At 42.8% G+C, this 15481-nt stretch overlaps 1 protein-coding gene across 1 annotated transcript in view; it reads right to left on the reverse strand.

Annotated features, from left to right (window-relative positions):
* Positions 1–15481, reverse strand: part of tenm1 (teneurin transmembrane protein 1) — a 206940-nt gene that overhangs the window by 80480 nt on the left and 110979 nt on the right. The window contains exons 9-14 of the mRNA XM_074674832.1: positions 11251–11352; positions 9293–9487; positions 5431–5631; positions 3346–3531; positions 3158–3187; positions 2898–3044 (exon numbers count right to left, since the gene is read on the reverse strand). Coding sequence (XP_074530933.1) covers positions 2898–3044; positions 3158–3187; positions 3346–3531; positions 5431–5631; positions 9293–9487; positions 11251–11352 — 861 coding nt within the window. The remainder of the gene's footprint in view (positions 1–2897; positions 3045–3157; positions 3188–3345; positions 3532–5430; positions 5632–9292; positions 9488–11250; positions 11353–15481) is intronic.

Raw genomic sequence — 15481 nt, forward strand, 5'->3', positions numbered from 1 at the left:
ACCAACAGAACAGTCTGTTGGACTGTTTTAATGCCTTTAAACGCCAATGTATCTCCGAAGGAATCAGGAAGATTTCGCTGTTTGTGGAATGAGGATAATGCCAGGATGGAAAAAAATAAAAATAAAAAACAGAAAAAATAGTTTCTTGAAAGACCTACCAAGCTGCTACAGTCAGTGAGGATGGGAGGCGCTCCTTTCAGATCACCTGTCCTGATCTATTAGAGTCCCACAGGGACTGATTGGGTCCTACACCTTTAACTATTAATGTCAATAACATTGCCCTTGCCACAGGTGATTCTCAGGTTCATCGATATGCTGATGACACTTTTATTTATACATCTACTTCCTCCCAGACTACTGCTCTATCCTCGCTGCAGGCCAGGTTCAATAGCATCCAATGTACTTTCTCAAACTGTGATTGAGTTGCAGAAATAAAAATAAAAGTGTGATTTTTAACAGAAATCTAAGACACATCAGTTGTCCCCTCCAAGTTTTTCTCCTTACATGGCTCCTACATTGATTACGGGGACATACACAAGTATCTTGCTTTCCGCTATGTGACTGCCAGGTAGCTAAGCTTAGGCCCAAACACCGCCTCTTTGCTTGTTTCTAAATAAGCTAGATGTTGTCGCTATGGCAACAGTCTTCTTTGGGCTTTGATGCTTCTCCAAACTCAATGTGAGGCATCACTGAGATTCCCTTTATGTTTTATGAGGTTGATGGTTTGTCTGCTGTTTGGTGATGTCTAATGCTGCTGTATACATTTCTACTTCATCTGTACCCAGAGCCTGCAGAAACATCTAAATTTGAAGAAATGAGTAGCGTGGTTCTGATTGAAGGTAATAATGTCTGTCAACACAGACTTCTACAGCTCTTAGATTCAAATTCTCACTTGTAGAAGTCAAAATCAAAATCATAACTATTTTTGGTTTTATTAGGGGTTATTTGAAATATTCCAGTTAAAGTAATTTCCCAGCCAGACTTACAAGTTTTATCGAGCTGGTATTCAGAGGGGTATATTGTTCTCCTCTAAGAGTTTCCAAAAAAGAAAGAAAAAAATACCTCTTCAGTTTGAAGATCTCCTGAAAGCACCTGTGAGGATTTTTCAGTTGGTCTAGATTATGGCGGCTTCTTTGCACAATAAAAGAAGCTCTTATTTCTTTACTCCTTTTGTCTGGTACATGCTTAAGTCATGTTTTTCTGACAGAATATTTCATCCTGCTTTATTTTAACAATCAAATGTATGACTCATCAAAAAACCTTTCCTCATACAAAACATAAAAGCTGAGTCTCAGCGTGTTGCCAATCACTTTGACGGACACTTGTCCGACGCCATTCGCTTAGTGGTTATATATAAATAGTCGATCTTCATCTGGTTTGTTTGTTTTGTTTCACATCAGAGACACATCAGTCTTATTTTCAGACTGTTTCCAGAAGCAGCTCCAAAAGCTTTAATGTTTAGATCTTTGATTTCAAACCTCAAATCCAGTTCAGGCTCATGTCTTTGAAAAAAGGTCCTATGTCTTCATGAAACTGCTGGTCTGAACAAAGGTCAAAGGAGTAATTAAAATGCCACCTGTGAGCTGACCTTTGCGTTAATGGTCAGTTAAATGTGTATAAAAGGCTGGGTTTCTTTTAGGTGCGACCAAATTAACACTGAACTTCCTCGAAGATGGGTAAATGTACTGAGAGCACATCTGTCTCACACAACACAGGTGAACCATCACATAACAAGACCTCACAATCAGAACACAGATCACATCCATCAACACAAAAGAAAACCCATCAGCGCCTTGACTGTTGGTGGGCCACGGTCCAGCTCGGACTCCTGTATTAAGCCTCTGTTTTAAAGCCTGCAAGACACTCTTGATAGGACGTCTCTGAGGTTATAATCCAGGGTAAGGATCTGTAATCCATGTTTGGAGCAGCCATCTAGACAGACTCCCTGAAGTGTTGGCTCAGTAACTCATGCAGCTTTGGTAAACAATGTGCGGGGGAAAATGGTAACATTGCAGCTATCACCGCCCCACACCACCTGAAAAGGACTAAAAAAAAGAATTTATGTGTTTGAGGTTTCCTGCTGCTGCGCGCTCTGATTCAAATGCCACTCATCACCAAACATGAGACCACACACGAAAAAAAGAACCTTTTATTCCAAACAAAAGCGACCCTGCCTTGTTTGCAATGATGGATTACAGCACCAGCTTAACAGAAAAGTCCATAATGGATATTTGATGGAGTTTCAAAGCGAATGAGCACAGTTGAGAGGGAGATATTCTTCAAACTTGTAACGTTTTTGGAAACAGCAATAGATGGGCCTGAAATGGCGAGGAAATGATTGTAATGAGCAGAACTCTCGCTTCAGAAATGTTCCTTTTTCGTCTCTTTACCTGAGGATAGAACAACACAGCCGTGAGAGTGAGACACGCACACCTCTCACCTGTCACCAAAACACCTCATAACCAAAGAAGAAGGAGTCTTTTCTGCACGGTTTGCTGTATTTAGACTTGTGACAATTTCTCTGAGTGCCTTTTATCCTGGCAGGTGGTATGCATATTAGACATTTAGCTGTGATAGGGGGAAAAACAGACACACACTCACACACACGCATGCAAAAATGAACGCTGACACACGCACTTACAAAGTTGTGCACACACACACACAGTTGCACAGAAATACATATTCAGTATAGTAATGACCAGCAGGACTCTACAGGAGTCTCAGCAGGACCGGGACAGCGCAGGGAGATGAAGGGGAGGAACAATGAGGCAGATTTTCAGCAGGAGAAACAGGAGGAGGAGCAGAGGAATGAAATGGACGATCTGCACAGAAACAGGAATGAAAGAGATAAAAAGGGAAAAAGAGATAGAAAATGATAGATGATGTTAGAATGTCACCTCCGTCGTTGTCTGTTCCATCACTGCAGTCAGTTTCCATGACAACGCTGCATCCAGGCCCACTCCATCCAGTCTGGCAGACGCAGCGCCAGCCGCTCTGCTCCAGGGTACAGCGCCCATGCCCACTGCACAACCCTGGGCAGCCATCTGAAAAGGTGTGTCCCACGTGAGCACTCAGAAATACACACACGTTTGGCTGCATTTGTAAATAAGTTAAGAGAGCGCAATGTGACATTCAAATCCAAATAAGGATAAATTACCTTTCACCACAACGTCCAAATCATGAGTAACTGCAGCAGGAAATTAAGTGAGAATTTTAGAAAGAGAGGGATAAATTGTTAAAAGAAAATTATTCCAACAACAGCGACACCTTTTTTTATCCCATTAATCATCCTGATCAAAATATAACAAGGAATAATTAAACACTCCCACATGCGCACACACTCACCAATGTTACAGTGCTCTCCCTCCCAGCCAGGCTGGCAGATGCAGGTCCCGTCATGGCACTGGCCGTGTTCTTCGCAGCGAGGATGGCACGCTCTCTGGTCGCACGCAGCGCCAATCCAACCCTCCTCACACTGGCACTGGCCCTCTGAGCAAACACCATGGCTGCCACATGGCACTGGGCACAGCTCTGCAGAAACAGGTGGGTGGGGGTATGCGTGAGAAAAAAAAAAATGGAAGTGTGAGAGCAAGAGAGAATGAGAGGGAGGGAAACAAATGGTGGAATTAAATGTTGGAAGAAAGGTAAAAGAGACACAGGGGACGTGGCGAGAGGGAAAAGCAAAAGAGAAATCAGAGTTGGGGGTGAGCCATTGGATATATGTGGGAGAAAAAAAACAAGCAATAGAAAAGGATAACCTAAGAGACTAAAAAGTCTACTTTCTCACAATACACAATTTTCCCACCTCTAATAGCTGAGCTCCCTGAAGGAGGGGAGGAGTGAATAGACTTACAATAACAGCCAAATGATTCGTATTTGCGCTGCATATTCAAACTACAGGGACTCCAATTCAGTTCTATTATTCTTTTCTGACATGTTGATCAGATTTGGTCGGTATGTTAATACCCTCTCTTTTTCCTCATCTTTCCATCTTTGTCTCTGTCAGCTTTCTCTTTGCAATACTCTGTCCCCTCTCCCTCTCACTATTGCAACATCACTTTTAAATTCCCTCCTCTTTTTTTTTTTTTTGGTCTATTTCTCTGTGCGGCTTTCTCTCTCTGTTTCCCTCTCTCTGCAGAAGCAAAGCCTCATCCATCAGTAAAGAGAGCAAAGTGCTGGAGGCACACAAAGACTACTTATCCAGCTGCAGTAAAAAGTTATTTCAATTTAAATATACATAGCATGGAGAGGGAGGTAAAAGTGGATTAAAGTTGGAGAGTTTGCAGCTCTTTATTAGAATTACATTAGCTTAGCTATGCTTCAACAAGACCAGGACGTGGAATTGCTGGGTCCTTTTGATTAAAAGCCCGGCAGGTAGAAAGAGGCCACTCATATCTCAGATATTCAGCCACGGTATATCATTATCACGGGCTATATCACTATAATAAGGCATGCGTGCACCTGAGAGCAGGAGCTACTGCCAGTTCCCTGCAAATCATTGGTGTGCATGGTAAAACGTATCCGTCCCAACACCAGTGTTAAGTTAGTGTGGTGGAAACAGATGAAAGTCAGCGCTATTATGGCTCTTTTCCTGTCAGGGTACACTGCAAGGACAAGGACACTTTCCTCACTGTGTACTGCAGAGTCCTGCTTTCTATACTGTAGGCACTTCAGCGCGTGCGTTTCACTTATACAGGATAATTTTGAACACTCTCTTCTTCACCATAGCTGCTGAGCTGCTGTCTCCTAAAACAGAGAAAGTTTATCGAGTGCAAAGGAGAGCTAAGGCAGTTAAAGATGGAGTAAATCTGTTAAAGTCTTAACAACAAAACACAAACTAACATGTGGCATTTAGGTGAAGGGGAAAGTAAAAAACATCAGCAAGCTTTTAAAAAACCAAGCTGAGCGTTCTCCGGCGTCACAGTCCATCTCAAAGGCCTTGCAGCAAAGTGAAAATAGAGGTCTTTTCCTCTTTCTCGCCTCCTATTTTCCCTCATTTAGCTGAAGGGAATATTATGTGTGCCTGTGTTTAAGTGTGTGCAAATGTGTGTTTGTGCATGAAGAAGTGTCTGTTACAGTACAAATGCAAAGTAAGTGCTACTGCAAGGGGGTTGGGGGCTGGAGAGTGCTGCTGTCTGACAGTCATGAGGAGAAATCTCATTTACAACCAGCATGAAGGGAGTGCAAAAAATGCACATGCAAACACACACACACACACACACACACACTCACACACTCACGCTCACACACACACAGGCCCATTTCACAGAGTGGCTGCAATCCATATTTCTCTCTCATGTCTATCAAATCCCCAGAAAATAGTATCTGGCAGGGCCGTGCGTGCTACAAGAAACACTGGCAAACTTGTGATGTGCAGTCGCAATTGGGGTTGTTTTTTCCTGTGGGTGAACAATAATCCTGGGGTCTTACCAGTGTAGCAGTCTGGCCCAGTCCAGTTGGGCTGGCAGGCGCAGGTGTCTGACTCAGGGAGATAGGTGCCATGTCCTGAACACTGCTCCTGACAGGCTGGCAGCGGGTCATCACAGCTCACTCCTGCCCAGCCCGCCGAGCACACACACTCCCCGCGCACGCACACGCCGTGCCCGCCACATTGAGGGTCTGCACAGTCCACTGCAGGGGGAGAGAAAGGACAAATGGAAAAGCAAGGATGAGTCAGAGGTGAAGGGAGGGAGTGAAAGGGCGGTAGAGAGGAGGTGCTGAGGGTGGGTGGGGGTGCCTGCCTCATTATAATGATCAGTTCACCGAGTATGAAAGCAGTGTTCTTTGCATCCCATCCAGGAGTTAACCACCCTCGCTACAATCCCTGTATCTGTTCCACAACATTACACTTCATAGGACACTTAGAGCTGAGGCTTTGATAAGGGGTGAAATGGGTTGGTCTTTGTGAGTATGTGCGTGCGTGCGTGCATACGTGTGTGTGTGTCATGGTGGTCTCTGCTTCACTTTGTTAGTGTGTGTAATTACAGCTCTGAGCGCCAAGCCAAAGCACAGTTCAGCTCAGCTCAGCTCAGCTCCACAGCTCAAGGTCAAACACCTGATTTTGTCTCCACAGGCCGAGACGCTGAAGGCAACAGCAGGACAGGCGTCAGGACAGCTGTGCTCTCACGTTATGATCAATTGTAACATTTTAATTGTGGAAAATGTGACAGCTTTGTTTGTTTTGGCTAATTTATTGGACACTTTAAACGTAGGATGCTGCAAGTGGATGATACTGCTCAGACTCGACATTGATTCCTGTAAAGTCTTCAATGCCTTGTCGACCTGATCTGTGCATATTATTCATCATTCCAACCACAGGCTGTTTCGTCTTCCATTACCAGAAGCTTTAGGTACATGTGTATATAGTACAGTAAGACAAAACAGAATATAACAAACTATACAGTGAAAACAAAGAACAACATTATTTTAAAAATAGGTTCAGTTGCTTAGAGACTCTATAATACGGCATGTGGGCAGGAGAATAAAAGTTCGAGGACAGCCTTCATGGGAAAAGAAAAGTTTGAAGCAGCGCACTTTTTTTTTTCAACACACAAACACAGATCTTTGTAACACATGAACAAAGCTTTGCACTGATAGAGAAGAGTTAAACCTGCTGAATGGTAAGCCTATTTAGAGTTCTGTTGATTAAGGAGGGGTATTATGCTCATTATTAGGCTTTATATTGTCCCTCTGATAGCTCTGAAGTAGCTGTACATGATTAACAGCTCTAAATACTCTGTATTTATCTCAGGCTGGTGGCTTTTAAAAACACTCATTTAGCTTCTGTCTTCAACCCCCTCACACACTCACACACTCACACACACTTTTTTACGACTGGCCAAATCTTTGAAATCCTCCACCGCTGCTCTCAGCGTCATTGTCCCAAAGATAACGAGTGTTTCTCTATTGGAATGGGAAAAATAGAAAAAAAACACAGCCACATGTTTTTTTTAGCCCGGAAAGTTTGGAAAAAGAAAATCCTCAGTTTCAAAGAACAGAGCAGGTTGTTTGTATTTGGCAGCTAACATATTTACTGTGTTTTTTTTAAAGAGATTCAACAAGCATTGATGTTACAAATCAAGCAAATCTCAGATCCTTTTCACAATATTTTAGTGTGACTGATTTGAATAAGCTGTTCAGAGCAGCCGGCGGTCTCATTCAGGGATTATTCTGACAAATGTTTACTTCAGAGTTTAAAAATTAACCAACACCCAACATTTTGACTTCATTTTAAAACATTATAAATGATTTCATTTGATTGTAAATGACTTAAAGGTAGGGTCTGTAGGATTCTCCTTAAAAAATAAAATGTCAACTTTTACAGAAAAATCCGGCTTAATCACTCCTACAGGAGACAATGAAAACATACATGTGTGCCAGCGTCTGTGTCTGCTTCAAACCCTCACCTCAGCCTGTATGTTGTTAAATTGTTGGGACATTTCTAGGTGGAGAGTGGCTACCTCAGCCAATCAGACCACGCCCAGTGTGCAAGTGACTTTGTGTGCTGATAGTGAGTGGAATAAGCTATCCTGAGCGGCTACGATAGTCGATGTAGCTCGGAAAAAGAAAAACACAACCAAAGTGAAATGACTCACCAAACAGTCATAGCTTCTTCCTAAATGAGGGTGAAGCTTGGCTCAACTTTCACTCACTTCCAGCACCTGAAGAGCAGCTCGTGGCAAAGAGCTTCATGACACAAATTGGCTTTCTACTAACCAGGTATGTGTCAAGGACCAGTGATTAGCTTTAATAACATGTCAAGTCAGGTACACGGCTCTTGAACCTCTCATGTAGAAACATGATGCTGCAGGTGGTTGCTGGGTAAGTGTGTGTGTGTACATAGTCATAGTCATGGTCTGAGGTAGTGGGTGTGTGCTGCTGCTGGCACTGAACCAAAGAGTAGGAGCCCAGTTTGAATGTTGTGTTTACTAACAGACAACTAAATAACAAAAAACCCTGCAGACCCTGCCTTTACAGCTCCTGTGTGAGACAAACTAAAAGTTTCATGATTTTTCTTTATGATCTAAAAAAGCAAAGGTGACCACTAACAGGGTGAAAAAATATTTCTGTCCTGTTGATGAGCTACCTACACAAATTATTTGTACCATTCTACCTAAAAGATTTCCAATGTCTGCTTGGGATGAGATATTTGTCAGGAAAATCAGTAGGGGCTGGAGAAAAATATAGAAAAATCGATTTATCCGAATTTTATGCTTGACAATTTCAAAATCTAGATCCTTTGTCAAAAAATCAATTATTTTTCAAATTCAAGTTCTTCATTTCAGTCTTTATTTTTAAACTGGACTGGAAAAAAGTAACCAATTATCTCCAGCGCAGGATGAAATGTTTCTCTCTGACTCATGTGATGTGCATTTGATGGGAAAATATGGCTCCTGATGTATTCTGTAGACATTGTCATAATCACTTAACTTTTTCGTTTTGGTCCAGTGTTACAAAAGCAAACAAAAAATTTCAAAAATGGTAAATATCAAAGAATCTCACATTTTTGTCCACAGGGGGTGCCAAAATAAATACAATTCAAAAGTTACTCACAGGAGCTTTAAAGAGAACATTGTATTATAATGAAAAGGGTCGTTCTTATAATGCCTACATTCAGGGTGAAATGGTCAATGTTTCTCCCTTCTTACACTGTTGCCATGGCTTGATTTTTTGCAGCAGGATTTAAAAAAAGCCTACATATTATGTAGACCAATTTTGAGACAAGATCTGAAATTTAACAGCTCTGATATCCCCTGTTCAATTTACAGACACAGACATTTAGCAGGCAACGTTTCACAGAAGCGTTCATATCAGTGTGTGAGTCTTTGACAAGAAGCTGCAACGTTACTACACAGTGGATAGACCGTCCCTGTAGTTCTGTGTTGGTCTACATCAATCCAAAAGCTGCTTTTAGATCCATTTTATCGCCCAGATAGTTTCTGACTGAGGTCAGCCTGGTGTTTGGTGCTGGATCTGCTGTAAACATCTGCCTGCTGCAGGTGAAAACTGGGTGTATATGTGGGCAGAGCTTGTTCCCAGGGAGCTAAAAGAATCATACAAACTCCCTCTCTTTAAGTTTGTAACTCAGTGGACCAGATGGTATCAGGCGCTGCTCAAATCAGTATTTTGTAATGATAAATTTGTGATGTGGGTTTCTGTGAATTAAAACTGACTTTGCTGATTTAAGTTGGTTTGATCAAGGCTTCCATGATGGGAGGGTTAATGTGGTTCATTTCAGCTGTGGAGCTGTTTTTGGTGCAGGCGTTTCTTTATTAAGTGTGTGTCTGCTCACCTTGTTCACAGTTGGCTCCTTTGTAAGCTGGACTGCATATGCAGATCCCCTGGATGCAGGAGCCGTGGTTGGAGCAGGTGGGGTCAATGCATTGACCTTCCTCCACATTACACTCGGCGCCCTTCCACCCCGCCAGGCACACACACCTTCCTTTCTCATACATGCCGTTACCGCTGCACAAAACAGGGCACGAATCTGCAAAACGACAAACAAAGATTACATCCACATATTCAGTTATACACACATGCAAAGACTCCCCTACACACACACACACACACACACACACACTCACACACAGAGTGCTGCAGTATATTAGCTGGGAGACCGCAGTAACCTACCGTGAGTGGGGCTACGCTCTCTTATCTCAGCTGGCGCGCGGATTCAGCAAATCCTCAAGCAGCCCCAGTCTCCTTCTCTTTCTGTCTCTCACACACTCACGCACACATACGCATACATACACACACTCGAGTTTATCCCTCACGCTGTTTCAATTTACTCAAGCACCACCTGAGCCTGGCTACCACGGCAACCCAGGAATTGTAGAAAATCCCCCCAACGTCACCTCTCTCGCTCAGAACAGGCCGTGAAAACAATCGTGAAAACTGAAGATTAGGAAATGGAGCATTAGGGTTTTATAGGATGCGAGTGGAAAGCAGAGCTATCTCCATGCAGAGATGGAGAGCGGTGTGGCTAATGTAATGACAGCCAGGTAGAATAAAGTCAGTATGTGCGATGATGACGCACCGACAGCTACACCTCGCCGCCTCCCGTTTCTGACTGCAGCTGGAGAAGGTACGGCAGCTCCAGACTTCAAATGGATTAGAAAGACAATCCTGAACCAACAGCTTTTTTCTGGGATAATTTGCAATGAAGGCCCTGTGTGATCATGCATAGAAGCATGTGTTATGTGTTTGTTTGATCCTGTGTTCAATCTGAATCTCTGAACCCCACAGTAATACATTTACACTTTTTTTTTACAGATCTTGCCAAAACTTGCTTGTCTAACTTTTCAAACAGAGAATAATGTAGCAAGCAAATGAGCAAAGATGAGAGGAAGGGATGAATAAATGATAAGCGTAAATAAATCATAGGATGTGATATCAGATCAGCTGTTTGAATACAATAAGGCAGATACACAGTAATTTTACACAGGCGGACAAAGAGACAGAGGAGGACAAACGGAGGCATGGAGAGAGCAAGAGGAAATGAAATAAAATGAAAAAAGAAAGAGACATAAAAGAGCCTGATGCGGCTTAATCCTGTGTGCCACTGAACTGTATTTCTGTCCAAAGCCTCATAACAGACATCAGTGAGCACTGCTGAGATGAAAGACATATTCTTTCATCATGATAAACATGAACACACTTACTAATTTCAGTAAAAACCTGCAGTTACATTCATAGCTTAGCCTTGGACAAATAATGGGACAAACAGAGATTGCATAAAAACATACATGAAAGGAGCCTCTTCCCTGCTAGCCTTGATAATAAACACTGAACCATGTGTATGTGATCACTGCCAGTCATCTCGTTTGCTCTCATTTGCTTCTCTGGAAATATTTTCATGCACTTCTTGAGTCTGGTTACTCCCACTCTGTGATTTTTCAAGGGTTTTGAAGTTGTTGTCAATCTAGTTTAACAGATCCTGCAGATGTTTGAAACATCTGCACAGGTCATGTCCTTTGAATTGCTAAAAGGCTTTTTTAAATGTACGTGTTGGTAGAAAGATTCACAGGCTTAAAAAACAGCTAAATGGGAGCAACAGGACGAGGCTGTGGAGGTGGGGTTGAAGTCTATTTCTGTTGATGAGGAGGCTGGTGGGTTGTTTTTATGACTCTGCTGGATTGCAAGGAGTACTGAGAGACATAAATAAATGTTTATTCTTGAATCTTGGGCAATGTTGCCAGTAGGAGAGGTTTGGAGTAGTTGCAGTTGTGCTACTCATCAGGCGTCTCTTACCTTTGGCACAGTCTGGACCCAAGAATCCAGCGAAGCAGTGGCAGTGTCCCGCCACACACTCTCCGTTTCCATTGCAGTCCGTGGAGCACCCGTCCATTGAGTCTGCAAGCACACACTCAAAAAATTAGACACAAAAGGGATGGAGAAAAGTTGAACTTATCCATATTCCACATGTCGCTCTATAAGCTGGCATGGCTCTCTGTTATTGAATGAGAGATCTGATAAGCAAAGGATGGTTCCCCAGACTCAGGGCCTATATTAGATTAGTCTGATCCAGCTGCTATCACTCTCTGGGGAATGGCCAAGCACTCACTTACACTCAGTAGCACTAAGCACATTATACTGCATTACAGGTTGGAAACACACTGCACGCAAATTTACAAACATCAAGGCTTAATCAACAAACTGTTTACAAGGGCGCAGTTTGGAACGAGATTGAACAACATAAAACCTGACATTGTGAGTGCACACAGTGCTAGAGGAGGGCTACACAGAGTCGCTCAAATAGCTCCACTCTCGCCATGGGGAGATCAATGTAATGCGTGTTCCTGCTTGTGCTTTGTCTGATCTGGATGCTGGTTTCATCATATCCTTCTGTAGGCTATGGGTTTCGTCATACTCCTCCATTGGACTTCAATTAGCTGCCTTCCTTTCACCGTTCTCCTCGTCTCCCATTGATATGTCCATCATGTCACATCTCATTCTCTGGGCACAGGCAGCACGGCAGAGACAGATAAAGAGGCAGAGCACTTCTATGCTTTTAGGAGCATTATATGCCGAGCACTGTCAGCTCCACTCGAGATAGAAGATTCTGGAGGAGAGGAGAGGTGCCCAGAGGCTGGCAGAGTTGGGGATTTGAACTGTGCTGCTGGCTGTCTTGTGCCAGCCAAACTCTATCTGAGCGAGATAGAGTAATTAAAATGAGTGTCAAAGATGTCATCCTTTATTTGACCCTGCGCCGTCCTGCTCGCTCCTCTGAACGTGGGATCCACTCCAGAGTCAAACCACTGCAGTCCCCTGGCTTGCTCTGTTCAGGGAGCATGGATGACAAATCCTTCAGTGGCATGGCTTGCTCACACACGCACGCACACACACACAGACACACACACACACACACACACACACACACACACACACACACACAGAGGCATTTACAAACACATGCACGCAAAGTTATTATGTGACACCCGCCTTGAGGCGCGTGTGACACATGCTAATGAGACAGGCCCTGCCAGTAGCCGACAGCACAGCGTTATCCTCCACAGTGGCGCATCACTACAGAAACCAAAGTCATTTTCACCTCCATCACCTGTCATCGTCATACTGATGGAGAGAAGGAGTGGCAATCATCTTTTCTCCCACACAGTCAGGAGGACTCACAAATCTTTTTCCACATCCGTCTCTTCTCTCTTGAAAAAAGCCCCAGATACACAAATTCCAATATTGTATCTGGCACCTGACACATGCACTGAACAAAAAACTCATCTGCAAGGTCACAGAGTTCTTTTTAATCCACCTGAGGGGAGAGATCTGTCGGCCCGCTCACGGGAGAGTAAGGTGCAGGACTTTCACAGTGATGTAAGCTCCGTATCCTCCAGGTCAACGTCTCAACCATAAAAATCTCAGGGCAATTAACAGGCGATGTATGGTGAGCCATGTCTTTATTTGTTATGGTTTACACTCTGTGTGTGTGTGTGTGTGTGTGTGTGTGTGCGTGCGTGTGTGTAGTACTCATCTCTTTCCAGTGGCTAAACCCTTCCCAGTTAGAAATCACTCATGCCATTAGTTATTGCAGTTAAATGCTATTATAAAATAGGTGCTTCCAGCCAAGTGATATGATTGGTCAAATAAGCATTCCAATTGTACTTTATGAGCCCGTAAAGTCCCAGCCATGCTTTATGACCCTTGAGCTTTATGAATTTATGAAAAAATTAAATGGCTGCTGAGCTAACTAGAAGCATCCAGCCGACACAGTAGCCAACCACCTTTTTTTAAAAAAATTCTCACTGTTTTGATGAAGTCACAGCTTTCCACCAAAAACTTTCCCTCACACTCTTATGGTCATTGTGTTAAAGATATAATATTCAAGAAGACGTGTGATGGAAGCTGAAGTATAGCAATTATGTATAATTAATAGCCCCGCAGGAAGCGACACTCTGCCTGGGTAGAGGCTGAGGAGAATTAAAAGAAGACAGGGAAGATGGGGCGCGGGTGGAGGTGGAGGAAATGGCAGGAATCATTAAGCTGGAGCTTTTATGGGTCACATGCAAATGCCATTAATAGTGGAAAAGGAAAAAGGTTTTCGCTGCATCTGCTGATTAAATGAAACTGAATGTTTGGGAGGATTCAATCTTAATCAACCTTACACTTATTAAAAAAACAGTCCATGTGTCATTGTCTTACATTTACTTTAATGGATGTGCATAGCTGCTCACTTTATGCTCATATCAGTATGTGTAATATTTAAGTGTGGTCACTAGCGTCAGTTTTGCGGCTTTAAGCTACGTGTGTGTGAAGTGAGATGTTCAGAGAAAGGATGACAGAGCAACTTAATGCTTTCTGACTGATACAGGTCAGGTATCAGCTGACCAGACACATGTGGCTTTGATTTTTCTGCCCCGGCTCACTTCTTTGTTCTTTCCCTGTTATCATAAAGATGACGAAGGTAATTATCTAAGACAGAGCTTTCTGTCACATGTGATCACATACCTCATGGCATAACATGTTTAAATCCATGGTCCTATTTCTGAGAAAACAAGCTTTTTCCTTCCTATTCTTTATGTTTGTGAATATTCCTTTGCCGCACTCACACTGCATTGATTTTATTTCATTGTATTTATTCATCTTATGTCAGTCTTTTCCTTTCCCTTTATTTATGACCCATTCATTTCTTTGTTGTATCCAGTTACTATTTGCTGCAGGAAAGCTCAATTTCCCGACAGAGATCATCTCATTTCCCCCTCGTCTGCTCATAAAGCTACACTCTGAGCTACAGCACACTATGACTCTTTAATAAGATTCATTGTACTGTCGCTCAATGGTTTTGATTTTCTGCCTCCAAAACAATCCAGAGTCTGTTCCTAAACCTCATTAGGCGTGCAAATGGGCACCGAAATGACCTTTGACATCGATCCATTAATATCATTTTCAGCTTTCAGGCAGAATCAGTTGATGAATCATTTGGAAAACCTAATTGGACTAAGGGCTGCAATGCTGAGCCCATCTGTTGTGTCCATATTTGTTTTGATCATTGAAGAGGAAAAGAAAAGTTACTCGTTTTAAACATTGCTGTTTCCTCTTTAGCAACATGACACGTGAGCTCAAAATAGGTTTGGTATGTTCCAGACTTTACTGACAGCACGCGACTCAAAGTTGTTTGACAGCTCCGAGATAAAATCTGTGTTTAGCTGTCACATGCTGTCAGTCATTATATAAAGGCCTGTGTCAATATGGGGATCAAAAGATGTTGTCAGTGCAATGTTTTCTGCACTACCGAGCTGTTTAATGATTGGCTTACGACTTTGGCTTCTGAGAGGTTGTTGATACACATATTTAGCATTGAAGCGCTGCAAAAGCTCAACGCACTGTTCCTGATCCTTTGCTGAATAACATATAAACTAAATAATGCATGGCTGGTTACGACTCAGGAGGAGCACAATCCCAGCAGAGTCTGTTTCATGGAGTGCTTTCATTAGATCTGTTCATCTGATTGCACACTTTTCAAATTGCCACATTACCTGTGTGCTTCATATAAATTACCATGGGGATAGTGTGCACTACATTCCCTGACATTATTTTTTTTGTATTTCAACACTGTATTCTCATAAGGAGTGCTGGACAAAGTGGGAGTGAAGAAACTGCCCTGGTAATTATCCACTTGTCTATATTCAGCCACGTACTCCTGCATTATTCACATCCTTCAATTTACACTGCCATCCGTGTGTGTCATAGCAATGAGCTGCAGTTAGCAAGCCCTGTCATTACCACCGGAGCTGTCCTCCCCTTTCGAACGGCTGTCTCTCGCCATGCCAAGCTCACTCTTATAACAGGAAAAGTTCCCTTCAAATGTCAATGAGTTTCAAACTGCTCTTGGCAATGTCCTTATGTTTTTTTGCATATCAACAGATGAAAGGGCGGAAAGGACAAGAGAGTGATGTGACCCTGGGATGCTGACAGTGATATGCACACATGCTACAATTTTAAAACCCGCCAAAACAGAATAAATACATGT

This window comes from Halichoeres trimaculatus, unplaced genomic scaffold (assembly GCF_033239565.1).
Source record: "Halichoeres trimaculatus isolate MK-OKI-2021-1 unplaced genomic scaffold, fHalTri1.1 fHalTri1_scaffold_7, whole genome shotgun sequence".
Lineage (NCBI taxonomy): Eukaryota > Metazoa > Chordata > Actinopteri > Labriformes > Labridae > Halichoeres > Halichoeres trimaculatus.